The sequence below is a fragment of the Peromyscus eremicus genome, chromosome 6 (genome assembly GCF_949786415.1).
Source record: "Peromyscus eremicus chromosome 6, PerEre_H2_v1, whole genome shotgun sequence".
Taxonomy (NCBI): Eukaryota; Metazoa; Chordata; class Mammalia; order Rodentia; family Cricetidae; genus Peromyscus; species Peromyscus eremicus.
In genome coordinates, this window is record NC_081421.1 from 117,223,880 (window position 1) to 117,242,871 (window position 18,992).

The 18,992-nt window shown below is 41.7% G+C and overlaps 1 protein-coding gene and 1 long non-coding RNA gene across 6 annotated transcripts in view; one reads left to right on the plus strand and one right to left on the minus strand.

Annotated features, from left to right (window-relative positions):
• The window catches only part of Samd13 (sterile alpha motif domain containing 13), a 39,142-nt gene extending 20,987 nt beyond the window's left edge, over positions 1–18,155 (minus strand). The window contains exons 1-2 of one of the 5 annotated variants that reach the window (XM_059266417.1): positions 17,148–17,380; positions 13,552–13,637 (exon numbers count right to left, since the gene is read on the minus strand). In XM_059266417.1, coding sequence (XP_059122400.1) covers positions 13,552–13,604 — 53 coding nt within the window. In that variant the 5' untranslated portion in view covers positions 13,605–13,637; positions 17,148–17,380. Of the gene's footprint in view, positions 1–13,551; positions 13,638–15,006; positions 15,125–17,147; positions 17,381–17,514; positions 17,909–18,012 lie in introns of those variants that run through there. The other 4 variants (XM_059266418.1, XM_059266420.1, XM_059266421.1 and 1 more) reach the window with 4 other exon arrangements.
• LOC131913655 (uncharacterized) lies at positions 6,220–7,739 on the plus strand. The gene is made up of 2 exons (XR_009379947.1): positions 6,220–6,520; positions 7,593–7,739. It is a non-coding gene; the product is annotated as an uncharacterized LOC131913655 (long non-coding RNA).
• Positions 18,156–18,992: the final 837 nt, after the last annotated feature.

Genomic DNA, 18,992 nt, shown 5'->3' on the forward strand with positions numbered 1-18,992 from the left:
ATGAGCTTTTTCATATTGGCACAATCATAACTTTACAAGATTAATGTGCTGCCCACTACATAAAGCAGACAATACATCATAATTTTAAGTGCTGGCAGAAAAGGCCTCCACTTCTCTTTCCATGGAGGATGGTAAAAATTGTAGAATCTCAATTTTCTGAGAAACCACCATACTGATTTCCACAGTGGTTGTACAAGTTTGCACTCCCACCAACAGTGGAGGAGTGTTCCCCTTGCTCTGCATCCTCTCCAACACAGACTGTCATTAGTGTTTTGATCATAGCCATTCTGACAGTGCTGTGGGATGTTCTGTATGGCAAATGTGTTGCTCTGATTGGTTAGTAAATAAAACACTGATTGGCCAGTAGTCAGGCAGGAGGAAGTATAGGCGGGACAAGGAGGAGAAGAATTCTGGGAAGTGGATGGCTGAGTCAGAGACACTGCCAGCCGCCGCCATGACAAACAGCATGGGAAGATGCTGGTAAGCCACGAGCCATGTGGCAAGGTATAGATTTATAGAAATGGATTAATTTAAGATGTAAGAACAGTTAGCAAGAAGCCTGGTACAGTCATACAGTTTGTAAGCAATATAAGTCTCTGTGTTTACTTGGTTGGGTCTGAGCGGCTGTGGGACTGGCAGGTGAGAGAGATTTGTCCTGACAGTGGGCCAGGCAGGAAAACTCTAGCTACAGACAGATGTAAGGTGGTATCTCAGAGTCATTTTGATTTGCATTTCCCTGATGACTAAGGATGTTGAGCATTTCCTTAAATGTCTTTCGGCCATTTGAGATTCTTTTGAGAATTCTCTGTTTAGCTCTATAGCCCATTTTTTAATTGGATTGTTTGGTATTTTGATGTCTAGTTTCTTGAGTTCTTTATATATTTTGGAGATCAGCCCTCTGCCAGATGTGGGGTTGGTGAAGACCTTTTCCCATTCTGTAGGCTGTCTGTCTTATTGACTGTGTCTTTTGCCCTACAAAAGCTTCTTAATTTTAAGAGGTCCCATTTGGGAAATGATCTACCTCAAGACCCAGCCATACCACTCTAGGGCATATACCCAAGGAACACTTAATCATACCACAAAGATATATGCTCAACTATATTCATAGCAGCATTATTCGTAAAAGCCAGAACCTGGAAATAACCTAAATGCCTGTCAATCGAAGAATGGATTTAAAAAAATGGGTACATATACACAATGGAGTACTACTCAGCAGAGAAAAACAATGACATCATGAAATTTGCAGGCAAATGGATGGAACTAGAAAATATCATCCTGAGTGAGGTAACCCAGACTCAGAAGGACAAACACGGTATGTACTCACTCATAAATGGATACTAGATATAAAGCAAAGGACAATCAGACTGCAATCCACAGATCCAGGGAGGCTATAAAGCAGGGGGGACCCTAGGATGACTGTGGCTTATAATAAGTTTTGGTTTTGCCCAATCGCTGGGCAAACTTTAGTGAAACATTTCACTATTAGGATAAGAATATGTACCGTATCAAGCTGATGAAAGAATATGCTGGCTGTACTTTCAGAAGGGGAGGCTAAAATCTTTTTAGACTATGGATTAGCCTATAGAAAAATGTCTGCCGTAAATCAAACAGTGAAGGGGAAGATGAATAGGAATCTCACTTACACAACTGAAGTAAAACATAGCTCTCTAAACAGATGAAGACAGGTTTCTTCTGTATCCCAGAATCTAATCAATATTTATATGTATAATTCAGCTATCATTTGGCTTAAAAGGGCTTATTGGGAAATGTTATCATTTTTACTATTTTCTACAGAGAAAGTATTTTCCAGTTTCAAATAGCCCTGGACTTTTGAATTATAACCTGTTTTTATGTTCAAGCTATCTGTGTATTATTTCTCCTGCAGTTATACATAAAATGTTTTTACATTCCAAAAAAGGACAAATACTATAAAATTATATTACATGAAATATATAGAATATACAAATGCATAGAGATAGAAAGATTAGACGTTATCTCAAGACTGAGAAGAAAGGAATATAGAGCAATGATTTCCTAAGTACAGAATTTCTGTTTTGTATGATGGAAAAGCCCTACAAAGTAGTATGATGACACAATATCATGAATGTAATAAATCAATACAATTAATGTATTTAATGAATATCATAAATATAGTTATGAATGAAAAAACAGTAGAATCTTTCTCAGAATCTAGCTCATGTATATCTTATGGTGTTTATGATTTACAGATTCTGGGGTCTGGTCAGACAGAGCAGAAAGGCTATGATGGCTAATCTTCACTGTCAATTTGCACACTTCTGGGAATGTTGGTGAGGGTGTTCCCAGTGACAATCATTCACACACACACACACACACACAGAGTGTTCCTCTGGTAAATTCATACTAATACACTAATCTTTCAAGACTTAATGTACACTTGATATTCCCTTAGGTGTGTTATAATCCCTTCTTCAACATGGCGATGGGGTGACAAACAATGCAAGCCAGGGAAATCTGATGTTCTTGTGTCTGGTGTTTGATAAAGAAAACCAGCACCAGGAAATGGCACTGTCAATACAACTTTACTTGACTATTTTGATTAGAAAAACTGGGGATTGGTTTGTGGAAAGAACTTGAAAACACATGGAGGTAAAGGCTGGAGGGATTCTAGAATGCTCTAAGAAGAGTTTGATGGACAATCAGAAACATCAGAAAATTTTCTCAGATCTGAGAAAATTTCAGACAGTAAATGTTGGGTTCATAAGGTCACAGGATGAGGACTATAGTGGAATTGGATTAGAGGCCTTCAGGTTATCGTCTGGCAAAAAAAATTTGTCTGTATCTTGTCTGTGCCTTGAGACTCTATGGAAGGCTGAGTTTAAATGCAGTAGACTAATTAATCCAGGGGAGGGCATTTTATAGCTACTTAGCATCAATGCTGTTGCAAGGCTATGATTTACTAGTAAGGGCCACAGTGAAAACTGGGAGCAAAAGCAGAGTGGATGGATTTGAAATACTTGCAGATTGCCCAGAAAAGGTGTGTGCTCAGTGTTGGGACCAAAGAAATTGTAGTTGTTAGAGATCAGTCACTAAAAAGAAACCAAGTACTTTGTCCTGGGCAATAAGAAAGAAGCCTTGAGGACACTTTGTGAAAAAGCATGTTCACTGGTACAAAATGTAAATTCATCCGACAGACTTTTCTTTGAGAAATAGTAACTCTAGGACATCCTATTTGCACCAGTCTATGTAGTGAACAGTTTCCTGAGATACAAAAGCCATAGCAACCACAGTCCAAGAGACCTAGCTGCTTCTTGAGCAGGAGGCCAACTCTCGTGTCAACATGCCTTATTGGTTTGGCAGGCATGTAGAAAGAAATATTGTAGAATCATAGAGCCTTCTGGAGAGCAGGATACGCGTAGCAGGAATGGACTCCCCGTGGACAGCTCCAGAGAGGGAAAGACATGAAGCTATGGGAGTAAATCTGAAGATATAAGGACACCCCAAGAAGTTGATGAATGTCTCTAGTACACCTGCATATTTGCCAGGAAGAGCCGTGGTAGCGCGTGGTACAAGCTCAAGGGACGGGCCGTGTGGCCTGTACTGGCCGGAGCCCGGGGCAGGCTGCCCGAGCTCTTTGGAACTTACATCCTGAACAAGCTATAGCCTTGACATTTGCCCTGCCAGGCTTTGGTTTTACTTTGGTTTCATTCATCTCTAGTCTCTCGATATCTCGTTTTAAAACTAGTTCTGTTTCCTGGGTCACTGTATATTGTAAGTATGTAGTTTTAAGTTATATTCACAGGGCTCACAAGTAAAGGCAGCATCAAGTCTCAGAGGAAACTTTGGACTTAAACTTCTGCACTGTGTTGAAACTGCTAAGAAAAAGGGTCTTCCTGGCATTTGACTAGGTGCATCTTAGATTCCGGGACGGCTGTGTGCCTCTGGGGACCAGAGGTGGAGTGCTCTAATTTGAAGTGATGCACACTGGTCCCCAGAGGTTCGCGTGCTGAGGCATGCAAAGGTGACTGGCTCCTGGAGCTTTTACTTCACCACTGAAACCATCCACTCATGGATCCATAATTTGATGGCACTGCTGGCCGGTGGCTGCATTAAGGGGTGGAGCCTAGTCAGAAGAAGCTGGTCACTGAGGGGATGTCACAGAAAGTAAATCTTGCCCTGCACCCTTCCTATCTCTACTTAGCCACCATAAGTTGACAGATTTTGCCACTGGGCATGCTCATCACCATCATGATGCTCTCTCTGTCTTACCTCACAGAGACAGGTGACTGTGACTAAAACCTCTGGGATACATGAGCCCAATAAACCCCTCTTCCTCAAGTATTTGGCACACAAATGAAAGGATGGCCAAGGACACTGGGAAAAATATAATCCATATGAATTTCACATTTTTTTTAACCATTACATATTTTCTTCAATTTAGGAGAGAAAAGGTACTTTTGATCCTGGCTAGTGATTATGGCAATATATCTGTCACGCTGCTCTTTTCATGAAACTATTTCTAAACATTACTTATTTTTGCACTCAGAAATGTACTCTAATTTTGTACTGACTTTATTTTTATGACTTATTTTTAAATCAAATTACCCTACTCCTTGCCCATGTTTTAAAATAGCCTTTAGCTAAAAGTAACTTAACTCTGATTCTAATAAATTAATATTGATCTCTTTGCTTATGAGAAACCTAAGAACTAAGTAGCTACACGAGATAGAGCTTCCTCTCCATTTCCCTCTCTCTCCCCCATCATATCAACAAGCAGAGATCCGGCAAGAGCCTGACCCAGGAAAGGAAAGAATGGCTCAAAGGTTGACAGGATGGTTTTAATTTAAAAATATTCAGATAAATAAGGGTTGAGTGTGTTTAGCTGCAGCATACCCCAGTGCTGAGGGTGCTGGGAAGCATATAACTCGCCAGCTTTCTGTCTATTCTGAGTTCTTTTAGCTTAGCCTCTAGAGATTTGATTCAAACAGCCTTGATTTGTCCTGAAACTCAAATGGACAACAGCCTCGACTTCCCCAAGTTTTTACTTACGTCACTCAAATCCTCTTCTCTGTTCTCTATCAGACATTAAGGGCCCTACTCACTTGTTTTTGAAGTAGCAGTTAAATCTCCCCTTCAGGATATCTCTAGTCAATGTTTAATTCCAATTATCAATTAATCAATTTTAACTGGTCTACGATGAGACAGACACTTGATAAACATGGGAAGCCCACAGCCTAGTGAAAAGGGTGACAGCAGATCAGTGTTTTTGGAGTTGGATGGGTATGTGATTACATTTTTTCCATCTGTAAATTATATGAAATCCAAGTGCAGACCTAACAAGGAAAATTTGTGTTCAACTTGAGATACACAAAAATGGAAACTCCATAATAGGCTTACAAAATATATGACAAAAATGCAAAAATATTTCAATGTTATGTTGATAACATAGTTAAATAAAATATATTACTGAAATTTGTTTCATATGTTTCACAAATGTCCTCTAGAAAAATTTTAAATTACCTAAGTGGCTCAAAATTTATTACTACATGACAACAATTTACATATATATGTATTTTCTGAGATATACTATATATATATATATATATATATATATATATATATATATGGAATTGCTGAGATATACAATATTTGCTATAAAATAATGATAAACTGTTTTCCAAAGACATCAACATTCTGGAGTACTACTATCTTAGAGATCCATACCCTTTATCATGACTGGTATTTTCATATTTTTAAGCATTTGCCAAGTGAATGGGTTTGTGGCTGTGACTTGATTTGCATTTTTCTTGGTCACAACCTGTACTGACTACCTCATTCCATGCTAAATGGTGATGTAAATATCACCTTCTGTGGAATGAGTGCTCCCGTTTGGGCTATTTTTTTTTTCTGTTTGCTTATCATATGGGTATGTGTTTTTACTGTTGAAGATCATGAATATAAAAAGTCATTTCCTCTTGCCCTTCAGAAAGAGTTCAGGTGGAATCTAAGCTTTGGTGGTTGTCTTGCCAACATCTAATCGATGCAGATACAAAATAACCAAAATCTTAACAAGGATCCATATTAGATATCTAAGAGTTTTGTGGCTCAAGTTTGGGAGATTTTAGTAGGAATTAATGAAAGAAGCAAGCAAGGAAGAGAACTCCTCTACGGTGTTTGTTGAAAATTGTCAAGGCATTATATGAAAATGTCCTTACATGAAATAGTACCACACATAGCAAATACTGAATAAGCTTAATGAAAATGTCTTAGAAATATCAAGAATATGTTTTAGTATGTATCCTTTCCCTTTTAGGTCAATACGAATGAAAAAGCAGACCTGAAATTGAAGTTTTAATCCTCCTTTTATTCTCTTATAGACACAATAAAGAACCTAGTTGAACTTTGAAACAAGTATGCTCCAAAATGCCTGCAACCAGACTCACTCCAGCGTATGGGACTGAGTAAAGGGCTGTTGCAGCTCAGAACCTGCTGGAAGGAAAATGAGAATCTTGGATTTCAAATAGCTGAGTTCAGATCACAGGTTTGCCACTTTCCATGTGATTTTCAAATAAAAACTATTTCACAGTTACTTTTCTGGCCCTTAGTTAGTCATGTTAAATGCTGCAATATATTTAAATATCAAAGACTGTAATAATGAGATGAAACAATATTTGTGAAGACAGCACAAGGCATGACTCATAGTAGGTAGGCATGACTCACAGTAGGTGCTGTGATGCTTTCTGACTTGGAACATAAAGACTATCGCTGCAATTCACTGAGTAATTCATTATACACATCTTTCTTTTGATCCTTGCAACTTCAATCTTTCCTTTATTGTCAAGAGACTCAGAGCAGGGATAAATTAAGTGGGTGTTATTCTTCTGATAGCCAAGAAGGAAAATCAAGGTGAAATCTAAGTGTTCTGAACATACGATTTGATTCAAAGTCTCAAGCACAATGTTCAGTGTCGGGCTTGCTGGCCTCCGGTTTCCTAATCTGGGTTGAGAGTGCTGCTTTTTCCTAAAGGGAGACACATATTCTCTTCTGACTTTCTTCATTCTCACAACGTGTTTTTTAAAAAGTAATTTCAGACTTAAAACTGAAGAATAGTGCAAATATCTCTTATATCTTTCACCTAGATTCCCCAATTTGTTACTATTTTATAATATTTGCTTTATTATTCCTCTTTTCTTCTTTCTTCTATAATATATACAGCAAGAAGCAAAAGAAGGAAGGCAAAGAATTCTCCAGATTGAAATATTTTTAGTATTTATGGTCCTTTTACAGTTTTAAGCAGAAAGGACCAGTACACGAAATGTAAATGAGTCATGATGCCTACAAGTTACAGCATTACATAATCCTCATGACAGGTTTGCTTAGAAAAGCTGGCAGTTTCCAGTAAGGGATGATTTTATGCCTCAGGAAACTTCTTACAGTGTCCAGAGGCGTGCTTGATTGCCATGACGTAGATTAGGCATAACGGAGAGCCAACAGCAGAGGCTGCAGATGCTACTGAACATCTTATAGTGCACAGCCACATCCTAGAGACTTAACGCTTCATGCCTTTAGGGAGTCTACAGGATAACCCGGCTCTTCCCTCTCCACTGTTACAGATAGCCATTCGTGGCCATGTGGCTTGAGATTGAATGGAATGCCTACTTCCAGTCAAGTGGAATAATGGAGGCCATGCTCACTCTTCTACTCTCATAAGACAACTGAACAAGCAGACAAAAATATATAAAATAATATGGCACTCAAAACACTGGTCATAGTCACTAAAGGATCAGGACCCTGAAAGAAGGGAAAAAAGAAAGGTAGGTCCTGAGGAAGGTCTTCAGCATGGACTCAGGACAGTTAGGAGGAGACAGGTCCTGAGGAAGGTCTTCAGCATGGACTCAGGACAGTTAGGAGGAGACAGGTCCTGGGGAAGGTCTTCAGCATGGACTCGGGACAGTTAGGAGGAGACAGGTCCTGGGGAAGGTCTTCAGCATGGACTTGGGACAGTTAGGAGGAGACAGGTCCTGGGGAAGGTCTTCAGCATGCACTCGGGACAGAGAGGAGGAGACAGGTCCTGGGGAAGGTCTTCAGCATGCACTTGGGACAGTTAGGAGGAGATACGTAGAGACCAACTCAAAAGGGTGTCCCTGGGGTGCTCAGCAGAATTCTCATCAGCATCTTTGTAGAACTTTCTGAGGCTGGGCAAAAAAATCACCCAGAAGTACTAGAGGGGGAAAAATCATTAGACCTCATGCATGGGCAAGAACAGTGCCTTTTTCACCTGTCAGAGAGGAAAATCTCATAACGCAGGAGCACTGGAATAGTAAAAAGGAGGGTCTTGCTTCAGTAAAAGGCCAGGAAACAGCCCTAGATCAGTGCAGCTTTGGTCCTGGCTCATAAAACTTAAAAGAGAGACTTGAAAGGATAGACAGTTTCTAAGAAAATAGCACCCAGGAACCTACATCAAGCAATTATAGAAATTTAAGAAAAATCCAGCACTGAAAAGAGTAAAATTCACACTGCCTACCATCCAATCAAAAATTACCAAATTATCAGCCACTTAAAATTGAGAAATTAAGCCCGCCGGTGGTGGCACACGCCTTTAATCCCAGCACTCGGGAGGCAGAGCCAGGCGGATCTCTGTGAGTTCGAGGCCAGCCTGGGCTACCAAGTGAGTTCCAGGAAAAGGCGCAAAGCTACACAGAGAAACCCTGTCTCAAAAAACCAAAAAAAAAAAAATTGAGAAATTAATTCAAATGATTAAAGTTTTATGTCTATAATCTGCATATCAGAAAGCTAGAGAAAAGATTAAGTATGTTAAGACATGGAACACGAACACACACACACACACACCCCTCCAAGGTTAACTTTTAGAGATGATGAATATTTTTTTCTGAAATAAAAATATACATGGATATTTTAAACAAAATATTAGAATTTTAAGAGACAAGATTAAGTAAAATTAAATATGCAGCAACAGGAGCTATTCAGAATGAAACAGAGAAAAACACTTAAAAATGAACAGAGCATCAGGGAATTTTGGGAAAATATCAAGTAGTCAAACACATACACAAATGGAAAAGGGGCATGTTTTGGAATAATAATGGCTAAATATCTTTTTAAATGTGATGAAAACTAGACTCACAGATCTAAAAAACAAAACATAGGCCAAGTACAAGAAGCATAATGTCACACCAAGCCTCATAATCAAAGTAGAACACAAATTAAAAAAAATCTTAAGAACAGGTGAAAGGATAAAAGGACACCTGCACGTGGGATAAAAAGGGTGAGAGACAAAGGAAAAAAATAAAACAAGGATGTCTGCTTGTATCACAGTTTTCAGTGTTCTGCCAGAGAATGTACTTAACAAAATGGAAGGAAATACAAACAAACAACATCAAAATCGAAGAAAATAAGTAAAACCATATTTAAGGACAAAGAATGATAGTCCAGATTTTAAAATATTGTGAACTCTCCTAAAGAAGTGATTAGAAGTAAGTTTAATGAAGTTGTAGAAAAATAAGACCATGTACAGAATCAACTCTAGCTCTATACAGTAATAACAAATCACTGGAAATTCAAACCATCATAGCATAAAAACAAGAAATATCGACAGACACACCGGGTGAAAGTGTTTAAGAGCAACATTCAGAAATCCAGACACACTGTGAAGAGAAGTTAAGGACCAGGTAAACTCGGAGGCACACTGCCCTCACTGTGTCCCTTCTTCCCAACCAACTCATACAAATGCTAATTCAAATGTCACTAGGTTTGCCAATGGAAATACCACCAGGTCTTTCCTTCCTTCCTTCCTTCCTTCCTTCCTTCCTTCCTTCCTTCCTTCCTTCTTTCCTTCCTTCCTTCCTTCCTTCCTTCCTCCCTCCCTCCCTCCCTCTTCAGGAGAGATAGCTGATTCTAAAATCATAAGGAAATCTAAAGAACAAAACTACTATGGAAACTAAGAACAAAGTTAGTTAACACTACCTAACTTGAGGCCCTAGTTACCAAAGCTCCAATTATCAATGCAGCATTATTTTGGTACACATATATGTAAACAATCAGTGAAACAGAATAGTCTAGTAGTAGACCTACACATAGAATCAATTATTTGTCAAAAAAAAGGTTGCAGAAACATTTGAACAAATGGTGCTAAAAAATTTGGCTAACACCATCACAAACACACACACACACACACACACACACACACACACACACACACATACTTTATTTATCTCACATTCCACATAAAAACTAGTTTGAGAGGCTTTAGAGATGGCTCAGTGGTTAAGAGTGCTTCCTGCTCTTACAGAGGACCTAGGTTTGGTTCCCAGCACCCACAATGGGCAACTCTCAACAGACTATAACTCCAGCTCCAGGGGCTCCTACAATTTCTTTTGGCCTCCATGGGCACCTGCATGCATATTCACATACCCATACAGAGACTCACATATATACACATAACAGTAAAATAAATCATTTTAAAACCCCCCACTAAATTAAACACCATAGTTCTAAGTACCTAAACCTAAAATTATCAAACTCTTAGAAGAAAGTTGCCAAGACTTTGGTCTATGAATTCTTAAATATGACACCCAAAGCACTATCCATAAAAGAAAAAAGTAAGTGGGACCACAGCAAGATTAAAAACCTTTTTCAATTTCAAAGACTTTAAAGAAAGAACAACAAAACAAGCCATGAACAAGTCATAATAAATAACTTGTTGTGTTTATAATACATAGAAATTCTATGGCAAATATGAAAAAAATACTAACCCAATAAAATATGTATTCTTGGTACATAAAAATTCTACACAACAAATATGAAAAACCAATAAAAACTGAGGTGAAAGATTGGAACAACAGTGCACCCAAGATGATACATGGATATCAAAGCAGCATTGGAGAAGAAAGCTATCATCAAAAGGCATTAGGGAATGGAAATTACACCCTCACCACCATCTCTAATAGGTTAGAGATTTCATGAGGAAAGAAGACAGCTGAAATATGCACTGTTGATAGTAATGCATTTGGGAAAGGTTCGTAACAGAGTTTAACATATACCTATCATATAGCTAAGCACTTTAATTCCTTCCTAAGTGCTTACACAATGCAATAAAGCACCTACTCACATAAAGACCTAAACATGAACAATCAAAGCAACTTCATTTGGATAATACCTACAAAACTGGAAACAACTCCATTCTCTGTCACCATGTAGCTGGGTAAGTAGCTGTGTGCCTATATAATAAAATAATACCCTGTAGTAAAAAGCAATCAACCAAGCTGGGTATGGTAGCACATGCCTTTAATCCCAGCACTTGTGAGGAAGAGGCTGGCAGAGGCAGGCAGATTTCTGTGGGCTCAAGACCAGCCTGGTTTACCCAACAAGTTCTGGCAAGCAACGGTGCCAGTGAGACCTTGACTCAGAAGAAGGTAATGAACCAGTAATAGAGTGATATGCATAAATTACAGACTATGCTGAGATACCAGTCTATATAAGTATGTACTTTTTGGGTTTTTTGTTTGTTTGTTTGTTTTTTGTTTTTTTTTTTTTTGTTTTTTTTTTTTTTTGGTTTTTCGAGACAGGGTTTCTCTGTGTAGCTCTGCGCCTTTCCTGGATCTTGCTCTGTAGACCAGGCTGGCCTCGAACTCACAAAGATACGCCTGCCTCTGCCTCCCAAGTGCTGGGATTAAAGGCGTGCGCTACCATCGCCCGGCATAAGTATGTGTTTTATATGCATATTATACATGTATAATATATACTCATTTATGCAAAGTCAAACAGTTTATAATGACTGACATCTTACCCATGGTTGTCTGGGGACACGGACGACGCAGGAAACAGATGGAAAGGGGAGACCACTAAGGACTGTGAGGAAGTGGAGAGGAGAGGTCTGTTCATTATCTCAGTGGGAACAGTGGCTTTATGGGTATAAAAATGCTAAAACTGACCAAAATTTATCTCTTTAGCACAGGCAATTTGTTATATATGTGCATTGTATTTCAACACAGTTTTTTGTTCTTGTTGGGGATTAAATCCAGGGTTCCATTCTTGCTAAGTGAGCACTCTACCACTGGGCTACCTCCACATTCTTTTCCCTTCTGTTTTTGAGACAGGGCCAAACTAAGTTGCTCAAGCTGGCCTTGAACTCTAGAACTCATGTTGGGCCTTCAACCTGCCTCAGCCTCCCGAGCAGTGGCTTTATAGGCCTTTACTACTAGGTCTGACTACAACTGTCATCCTTAAATTGACTGAAATAAATGTGAATGAAAAGTTAGTTTCATCAGGTACACTAGTCATATTGCCAGTAGTTAGCAGCACAGAGCTATTGGCTACCCTTCTGGACAAGACAGTAGAGAATATTCCAGTCGCAGCTCATACTAGCTCAGCTCTCAAATGTCCCATCCATAAGAAAACATGCCTCCATTGTCCGTCTACTTCTGGCTCCCTCAACTGTAAAGGGAAAGATGGCAGTACTGCAGGGATGCATTGGTTTCTGGAATTTTTTGTTTGCTGTGTTTTTTGTTTTTTCAAGACGGGGTTTCTCTGTGTAGCTTTGGAGCCTGTCCTGGAGCTCACTCTGCAGACCAGGCTGCCCTCGAACTCACAGAGATCCACCTGCCTCTGCCTCCTGAGTGCTGGGGTTAAAGGTGTGCACCACCACCACCCAGCAGTTTCTGGAATTTTTTTTTTAAAAGAGATTTTATTAAGTTAATTTTAATGTAATGTTTCTGTGAAGCGAAATATATGTTCTATTAATAAATCTACAGCACATGCTTCCTTGTTCACCTATCACGGCTTCTATGGCCAAGCTGCTAAACAAAAGGGCAGGAAGGACTTGGTGGACACCCTCCTGGAAGTTTCATCCTCCTTGTAACCAAGATGGTTACAGTTTCAATATAATTCCTCAATGAGTATAATGGACTCACAGATACCCTGCAACTTAGTTTTTTTCCTATGTTCCAGAAATACTAAGCCGCACAATCCCCTCGTATGTTCCTATCAAGAAGACTCCAGCACATAACCCTTAGACAGCAAACATAATTGGGAGTGTCACATGTGAGAAGACATATCCAAAGAGACCCCCTCCATACGTGCCAAAATATTTTTACCTTCAAGGAAAAAAGGAAAAACCAGGCAGAGAAGTTAACCTTAGTATCTAACTAAAGTGAACGACCACTCTCAGCTTTGAAGTTAGAGGTGACGTTGTTAAAGCAAACACAAAATCTCAAACTCTACTCTCTGCTCCCACCCTAGCAGCCTATGAACTTGGGGATCTGCTTGCTCAGTTTTTTTGTCTTATATGACAATGTAGGGCTAAATTCCCCAAGCCTCTTTGATCCACAGCCTGATACCATCAGCCTTCCACACAGGTCTTGATTCCTAAAGTTACCACTTGTCACAGAGCTGGACTACAAACTGGAGTTAAGGCGGAAGGTCGGACAGGTAGGTGGTGGCCATTGTGATGAATGGAACCCCCCCCCCCAAATACTTCAGTAGCTAAGAAGAATCAAAACAGAAACCAGGTCCCTGTGTTGTCGGCAGAAGCAGAACTCAGAAGCCGGCTTCACTTACTTTTTGACCCCGACACGGCCATTTCTCTTGTTGTCCATGTCAACAGAGAGCATGGGAAGGCTTGCAAGGTTCCTTTACTTCCGCAACTAATCAATAAGGGAGAAAAGCTTGGGTTTAATTCTTAGAAAGTGAGAGAATACATATTCTCAACTGGAAACACATGGTCCCGTTCACAGCTTCACACCAGTTCACGTACGTTGTTAAATCTCTAGTCCCCAGTGATTGGAGAGATAGGCTCAACCTGAAGGACTGGCTGATGGGCTAGGGTGCTTGCTTTTGCAGCGAACTGCCTACCCTGACAGTAAGAATGTGCAAAGGAAACCGAAACCTCTTTCCAAACCAGGAGTGTGACCTGCCTGGCAGGGCTTCCTCGGCCACCTTGCTTCCTGAAGTCACTGCAACTCCTACTCAAAGTAGAGAAAACAAGCCTCTCTTTCCGGCCCCTTCCTACTCTGGGCTGTGTTTCTCTTTTCCCTTTTTCTTTTATTGCTGTTTGTTTGTTTCTGTTCACCTCCACCCCTTGCTTCTAGCTTTCGATGAAATGCAGAAGGGACTTAAAGCTTGTATCAGAAAGTGTTCCCCTACCTCATCTATGCTCAGCAAAACTCTGGGAGACGGCCACGCTGACTTAAAGCAGAAAGCTCATACACACACCCCAGATAGCTTAGCACAGAAAGGGTGAAAGTGGTGTGTGTTTGAGGTGGGGGAGGGGAGGCAGGTCATCAGATTTATGTAAAATCATCAAAACATTTGAGATATACAGTAACATGTATGACTGTCTTTATGTTTATCAGATGAGGGACATGTAAAAAATAAAAACCCTCTACAACTAATATACAATTAACAAAATTGGGGGCAGGGTCCTGCTTTAAAGAAAAGAAAATCAAAACAAAAAGCCTGGTCTGTCTGGAGTTTCTTCCTATTCAGCTGAAGCCATAAATTAAACACATTTCCTCTCTAATCACTTTAGACTCTGGCACTCCTTCTCCAGGGATTACTGTGACATGGCAAGTACATCCTTCAGTATATTCACAAGCTATTATCATTCTTCCAGAGTGGATGATTAACAAACAACATCGCCAGCGTGGGATAATCTCCACTCCCGACACACACACACACACACACACACACACACACACACACACACACACACACACCCTGCAGTTGCTAAGTCTTTAAGATCCCTGCTGAAGAAACCCAACATTTAATATACATATAGATATTAGCAAACATCCACCCAGTCAGAGTAGACAGGGAGTGCTGCTGTTCCAGCCACAAGAAGAACGGCACTTCAGTTGGAAACTATTATACATTCACCATTTTTTAAGCATCCCAGAAACAAAACAAAACAACTCACGGCGGCACTCTACCACAGCACGCTACATTGTCTTATTATCACTACTATTACTTTTCTTTTTTTTTTTTTTCCCCTGAAAGAGTAAAAAGAAAACCTACCTAGAAGCAACTAAAACATATCATTTTTATAGGCTTATCAAGAACAGCAAAGAAACCCCAGTGTTTTCTTTCACAAAGTAGTCTGGCAAAGGAATTCAATAAGGAGGTACAATTTGACACAGTGAAATAAAACCAGGCTGGCTCCCAGCCAACATGACGACGACGTTAGGAATCACACACAAGCCGCAACCGCTTTCTGGTTCATGGCTGACTTTTTAAAGCTACAGCGTGCCCGTTCACTTTGCTAACTACCTTCCGCACAATTAGTGAGAGGGAATGAGCACCACTTCCAAGTGGGCAGAACTCTCCTTGCACATGTCTCGTACAAGGAAAAAGAAGCTGTCTAGGCAGGCTGTCATTGTCTCCCTCCATTCCCGTTGCCACAGAGATCTTTACTGTTGTTCTGTGTAGCCATGCCGGGTTTCAAACTATTTCGTTTTCTCCCCGTGGGAAAATAAGAGGAAACCCAGGGCTTATGGCGGGCTCTACACCGTGAACACTCAGAAGCTGCAGCCCTGAGTTAGTCTTTTTTCCTAACAGAGGTGCTGGATAAAGTTCCCAGAGCTGCCTTTTAAGTAATCTCTTTGTGAGGATAAGGAAAGCTCTGGCTGGCCAGCAAATCCCTTCACTCCACGATGCAGGAAGCAGCATCTTTCTCGGAGAGAATGTGTAATAGAAGACCAGAGCTCCTGAAAATGTTCCCATTCCAGCCAAGGAAGCCAAGAGAAACCAAACCAAACTAAATCTTATTCTGCAAAGAAAAAACACTCCGGCAAGGCTTAATTTGAATGGTTTAGCTCAGTTGCATTAAAAAAAAAAAAAAGCTTAACCTCCCCACCCCCAAATTCAGCCAACACTTCTAACCCATGAGCACTTGGTATTGCCCAAGTCACATATAATTAAGATGCGTCAACCTACCACCATTTCAGTTCCAATTCAGGAAACTTAGTGGTAGAACACAGAGACTGGAGGAGAGTTTTTCGATTGTTACCTGATCAATCCTGCAGTGCCCTGGATCAGCTGGGAACCGCTATTGAGGTTGTGGAGAGCATTCCTGCTCCATAAACCTCATAAACGTTTTGTACATGAGTGGAAAACATATACCAATCAACATTTTGACACTTTTAGTTCAAGATATCCATCAATCCCCCACACCCATTCCCCAACAAAAAACCAAACCAAAAGACAATGGCGAAATGCACTGACAAAATCCACTCAAAATACGGAGACCTTCAGTTCCTTACAAGGACCCTGAGAATCCTTGGTCCTCTGCAAGTGTGATGTTGTTGACTTTAGGCAGAACTGAGGAGAAAGTGGGTGCCTCCCTTTGCTTTTCTAATCCTTAAAGACATTCAGAGATCAAAGGTCAACAAGTCTGAGATAAATTTGGATCCTGAATTCCTAAGTCACCCACCCACCCACACACCTTGTTTCAGGAATGGCATTAGAAATTTTCAGCTTCCCAAAGGCCCACAACTGAGAACTATTTCAAAGGCTCTCTTTACTGGGCTTTGCCACTGCCTCGTTGCAAAAGCAGCTATAAATTTTTAGGGTGAATTGTAAGCACTCAATATTTCTGAGTACTGTTTTGAGCCTGGGTGGGCATGTGTGTACATTATCAGGAATGACCAAAATGAGGGAGACGGAGCACTAACTCATCAACAGATCCACACAGTGGGACTCGATGTGAAACTCCTGTTCTGCTTTCCAACTACAGCCAAAGGGATTGGCATTGAATGGTAAGCCTGGTGGGCAGGGGACCCAGGGGGAGGGGGCCCTGATAGCACAGCTCAGAACTGTTCTCAGAGCAGCTTTGCCTGCGCTCTCCAAGGGAAAGAGTCAGCGATGTAAGAAGGCTGAGTCTTCCTCAGGCACACTCACGGGAGGAAGGGCTCTGTTTCTGTTTCTCCAAGCACCTCTCCCTTCACATAAAAAAGGCCAAGCTCCCCTTCCTGCCTGCTGTGATCATGTTTGCCTGTTAAATAAATGTGTTTCTAGAAGTGTTATAGGAAATTGGTCCCACTTCATCAAGAACGAGCCACCAAGGTGTCCTAAATAATGGTAACAGGTTTCACTTACCAGCTAGTTTCTAACTTTGGAAATAAGTTGACATTTGTGAACATGTGTGTTCACCCTCTTACCTTTGCACACTCTAACAAGCACGTTAGCCATTTGCTCTTATAAGAACGTGTATGTTAACATTGTATTTGTGTGGACTGTATGTGTTGTGTGCTGTGCTTTGTGATTATGAACATGTTGTGGTGGGGGTGTGTGTGTGTGTGTGTGTGTGTGTGTGTGTGTGTGTTGTGTGTAGGGGGCGCCCAAACAAGTCTTTCTAAGGCAGTATGTCTGTATTAAGGTAACTTTGGATACCCTAGCCTCAGGATTTTGGAACAGAGAACTTTTGGACCACGTGAAAGCGCCCTCGGGTGGGGGAGGGGAGGCCAGTCAGGAAGGACGGGAGACTAGGTACTTTGAGAGATGGCTTCTATATTGACCCGCACCCACCTCCAGGACGCACAGACGGCCCAGGAAAGCCAGGCTGTACTGTAGGGATCTTCCGCCTGGTCCCGTGCTGGACCGAGGTCCCCGAGGGCAGGGCTGCACGCTTCCCGAAGGGCGTCTCCAGGGCAAAGGACGGCCGCCCTCCCGCCGCCGGTCGGCTGAGCAACTCGCGGTGGCGCGGGGGACAGCGGGGAAAGTTTCTGCTGAGATTCTCAGGGAGAAGCGGGCGGTCTGCCTGGGGTGGGAGCTCCTAGGGGTGTGGCGCCGAGCGCAGCACCCCGTCCCGTCCCGCCAGCTCTGCCCCGCTCCACTCCAGGTGACAAAGTGCACGCCCGCGGGGCGCCGAACACACAGGGATCGCGGGGCGGGAGGTTGGGGGAAATTTGCATTGTTTTGTTTTGTTTTGTTTTTGTCCTTATCCTGGTGCTCACTGGTTCCTTTCATCCTGGAGGGGAGGGAGGGCGGGCGTGTTCCCGGACGGCCTGCGAGCCCATCACTTACCTCCCCCCAGCCGCTCGGTGGCCGCCACGCGCGGAGCCCAGAGAAGCGCCCGGCGCGCGCGGCACGCCGGGAGTTGTAGTCCACCGTGGCCCCAGGGGAGCTCAGGAGATGGGGCGGAGGGGGGTGGAGAGGCAGAGACTCTTAAGAGGGAAAGGACCGAATCCGCAGAGATTCCAAGGAGAACGTTTGCCAATGGCTCAAAACTTCCAGGGAGCAGAAGGGAGGGGCGACTCCCGGGAAAACTAGTACAGTGGAGATTTTCGGGTTAACACCATTTTCTTGTGGATAACCCGGCTGAACTGTGTAAGCCGGACTTTAGCAACAATGATTACAAGAGATTTCCAAGGCCAAGTTCCTATTTTTTAGGGCTCCGCTTCCTCTTCACTGTGAACTCGTGTATGGCATACTTTGCTTAGGCGCTCCTGTTTTCTTGTTGGGGAAGTAGCACAACTCCATTGGAGGGTCGTTGGACTCTCCATTCACAGACCGCTCCATAGCACTCTTTATAAAGAGTTGTTTACTCATTTGCTTCATTCTGTTAGATCCATAAAGCAACAATGGGATTTAAGCAAAGAAAGACTAAAGATGCAGTTTTGTGTGTCTGCACCTGAGGAGGCTGGAGTCAGGCCTACTTAGTCACTTCCTCCTCCCACCCTTTTCTTAGTTGTTAGGACTGAGTGGGAGACGGAGACTGGGAATAGCTGTAGTACAGGGAGCTAAAGAAGAGGGACTTTTGTGATGCATTTTCTTGAAATAGCTGGTGAAGTCTGGGGAGCTAGCTCAAGCAGGAAAGTGTTTGCCTGTGAAGTGTAAAAATCTCAAAGTATTCTAGAAATTAGGCCCATTTTAAGAAAAATGAGCCAGAAAGGTGAAACAGATTTCACCTACCAGTAGTTAAAACAAAACAATAAGTCAGGCACAGTGGCACCAGTTTCAGCCCCCACTCTGGGAAGGCAGAGCTAGAAGCATCCCTAAGGCTC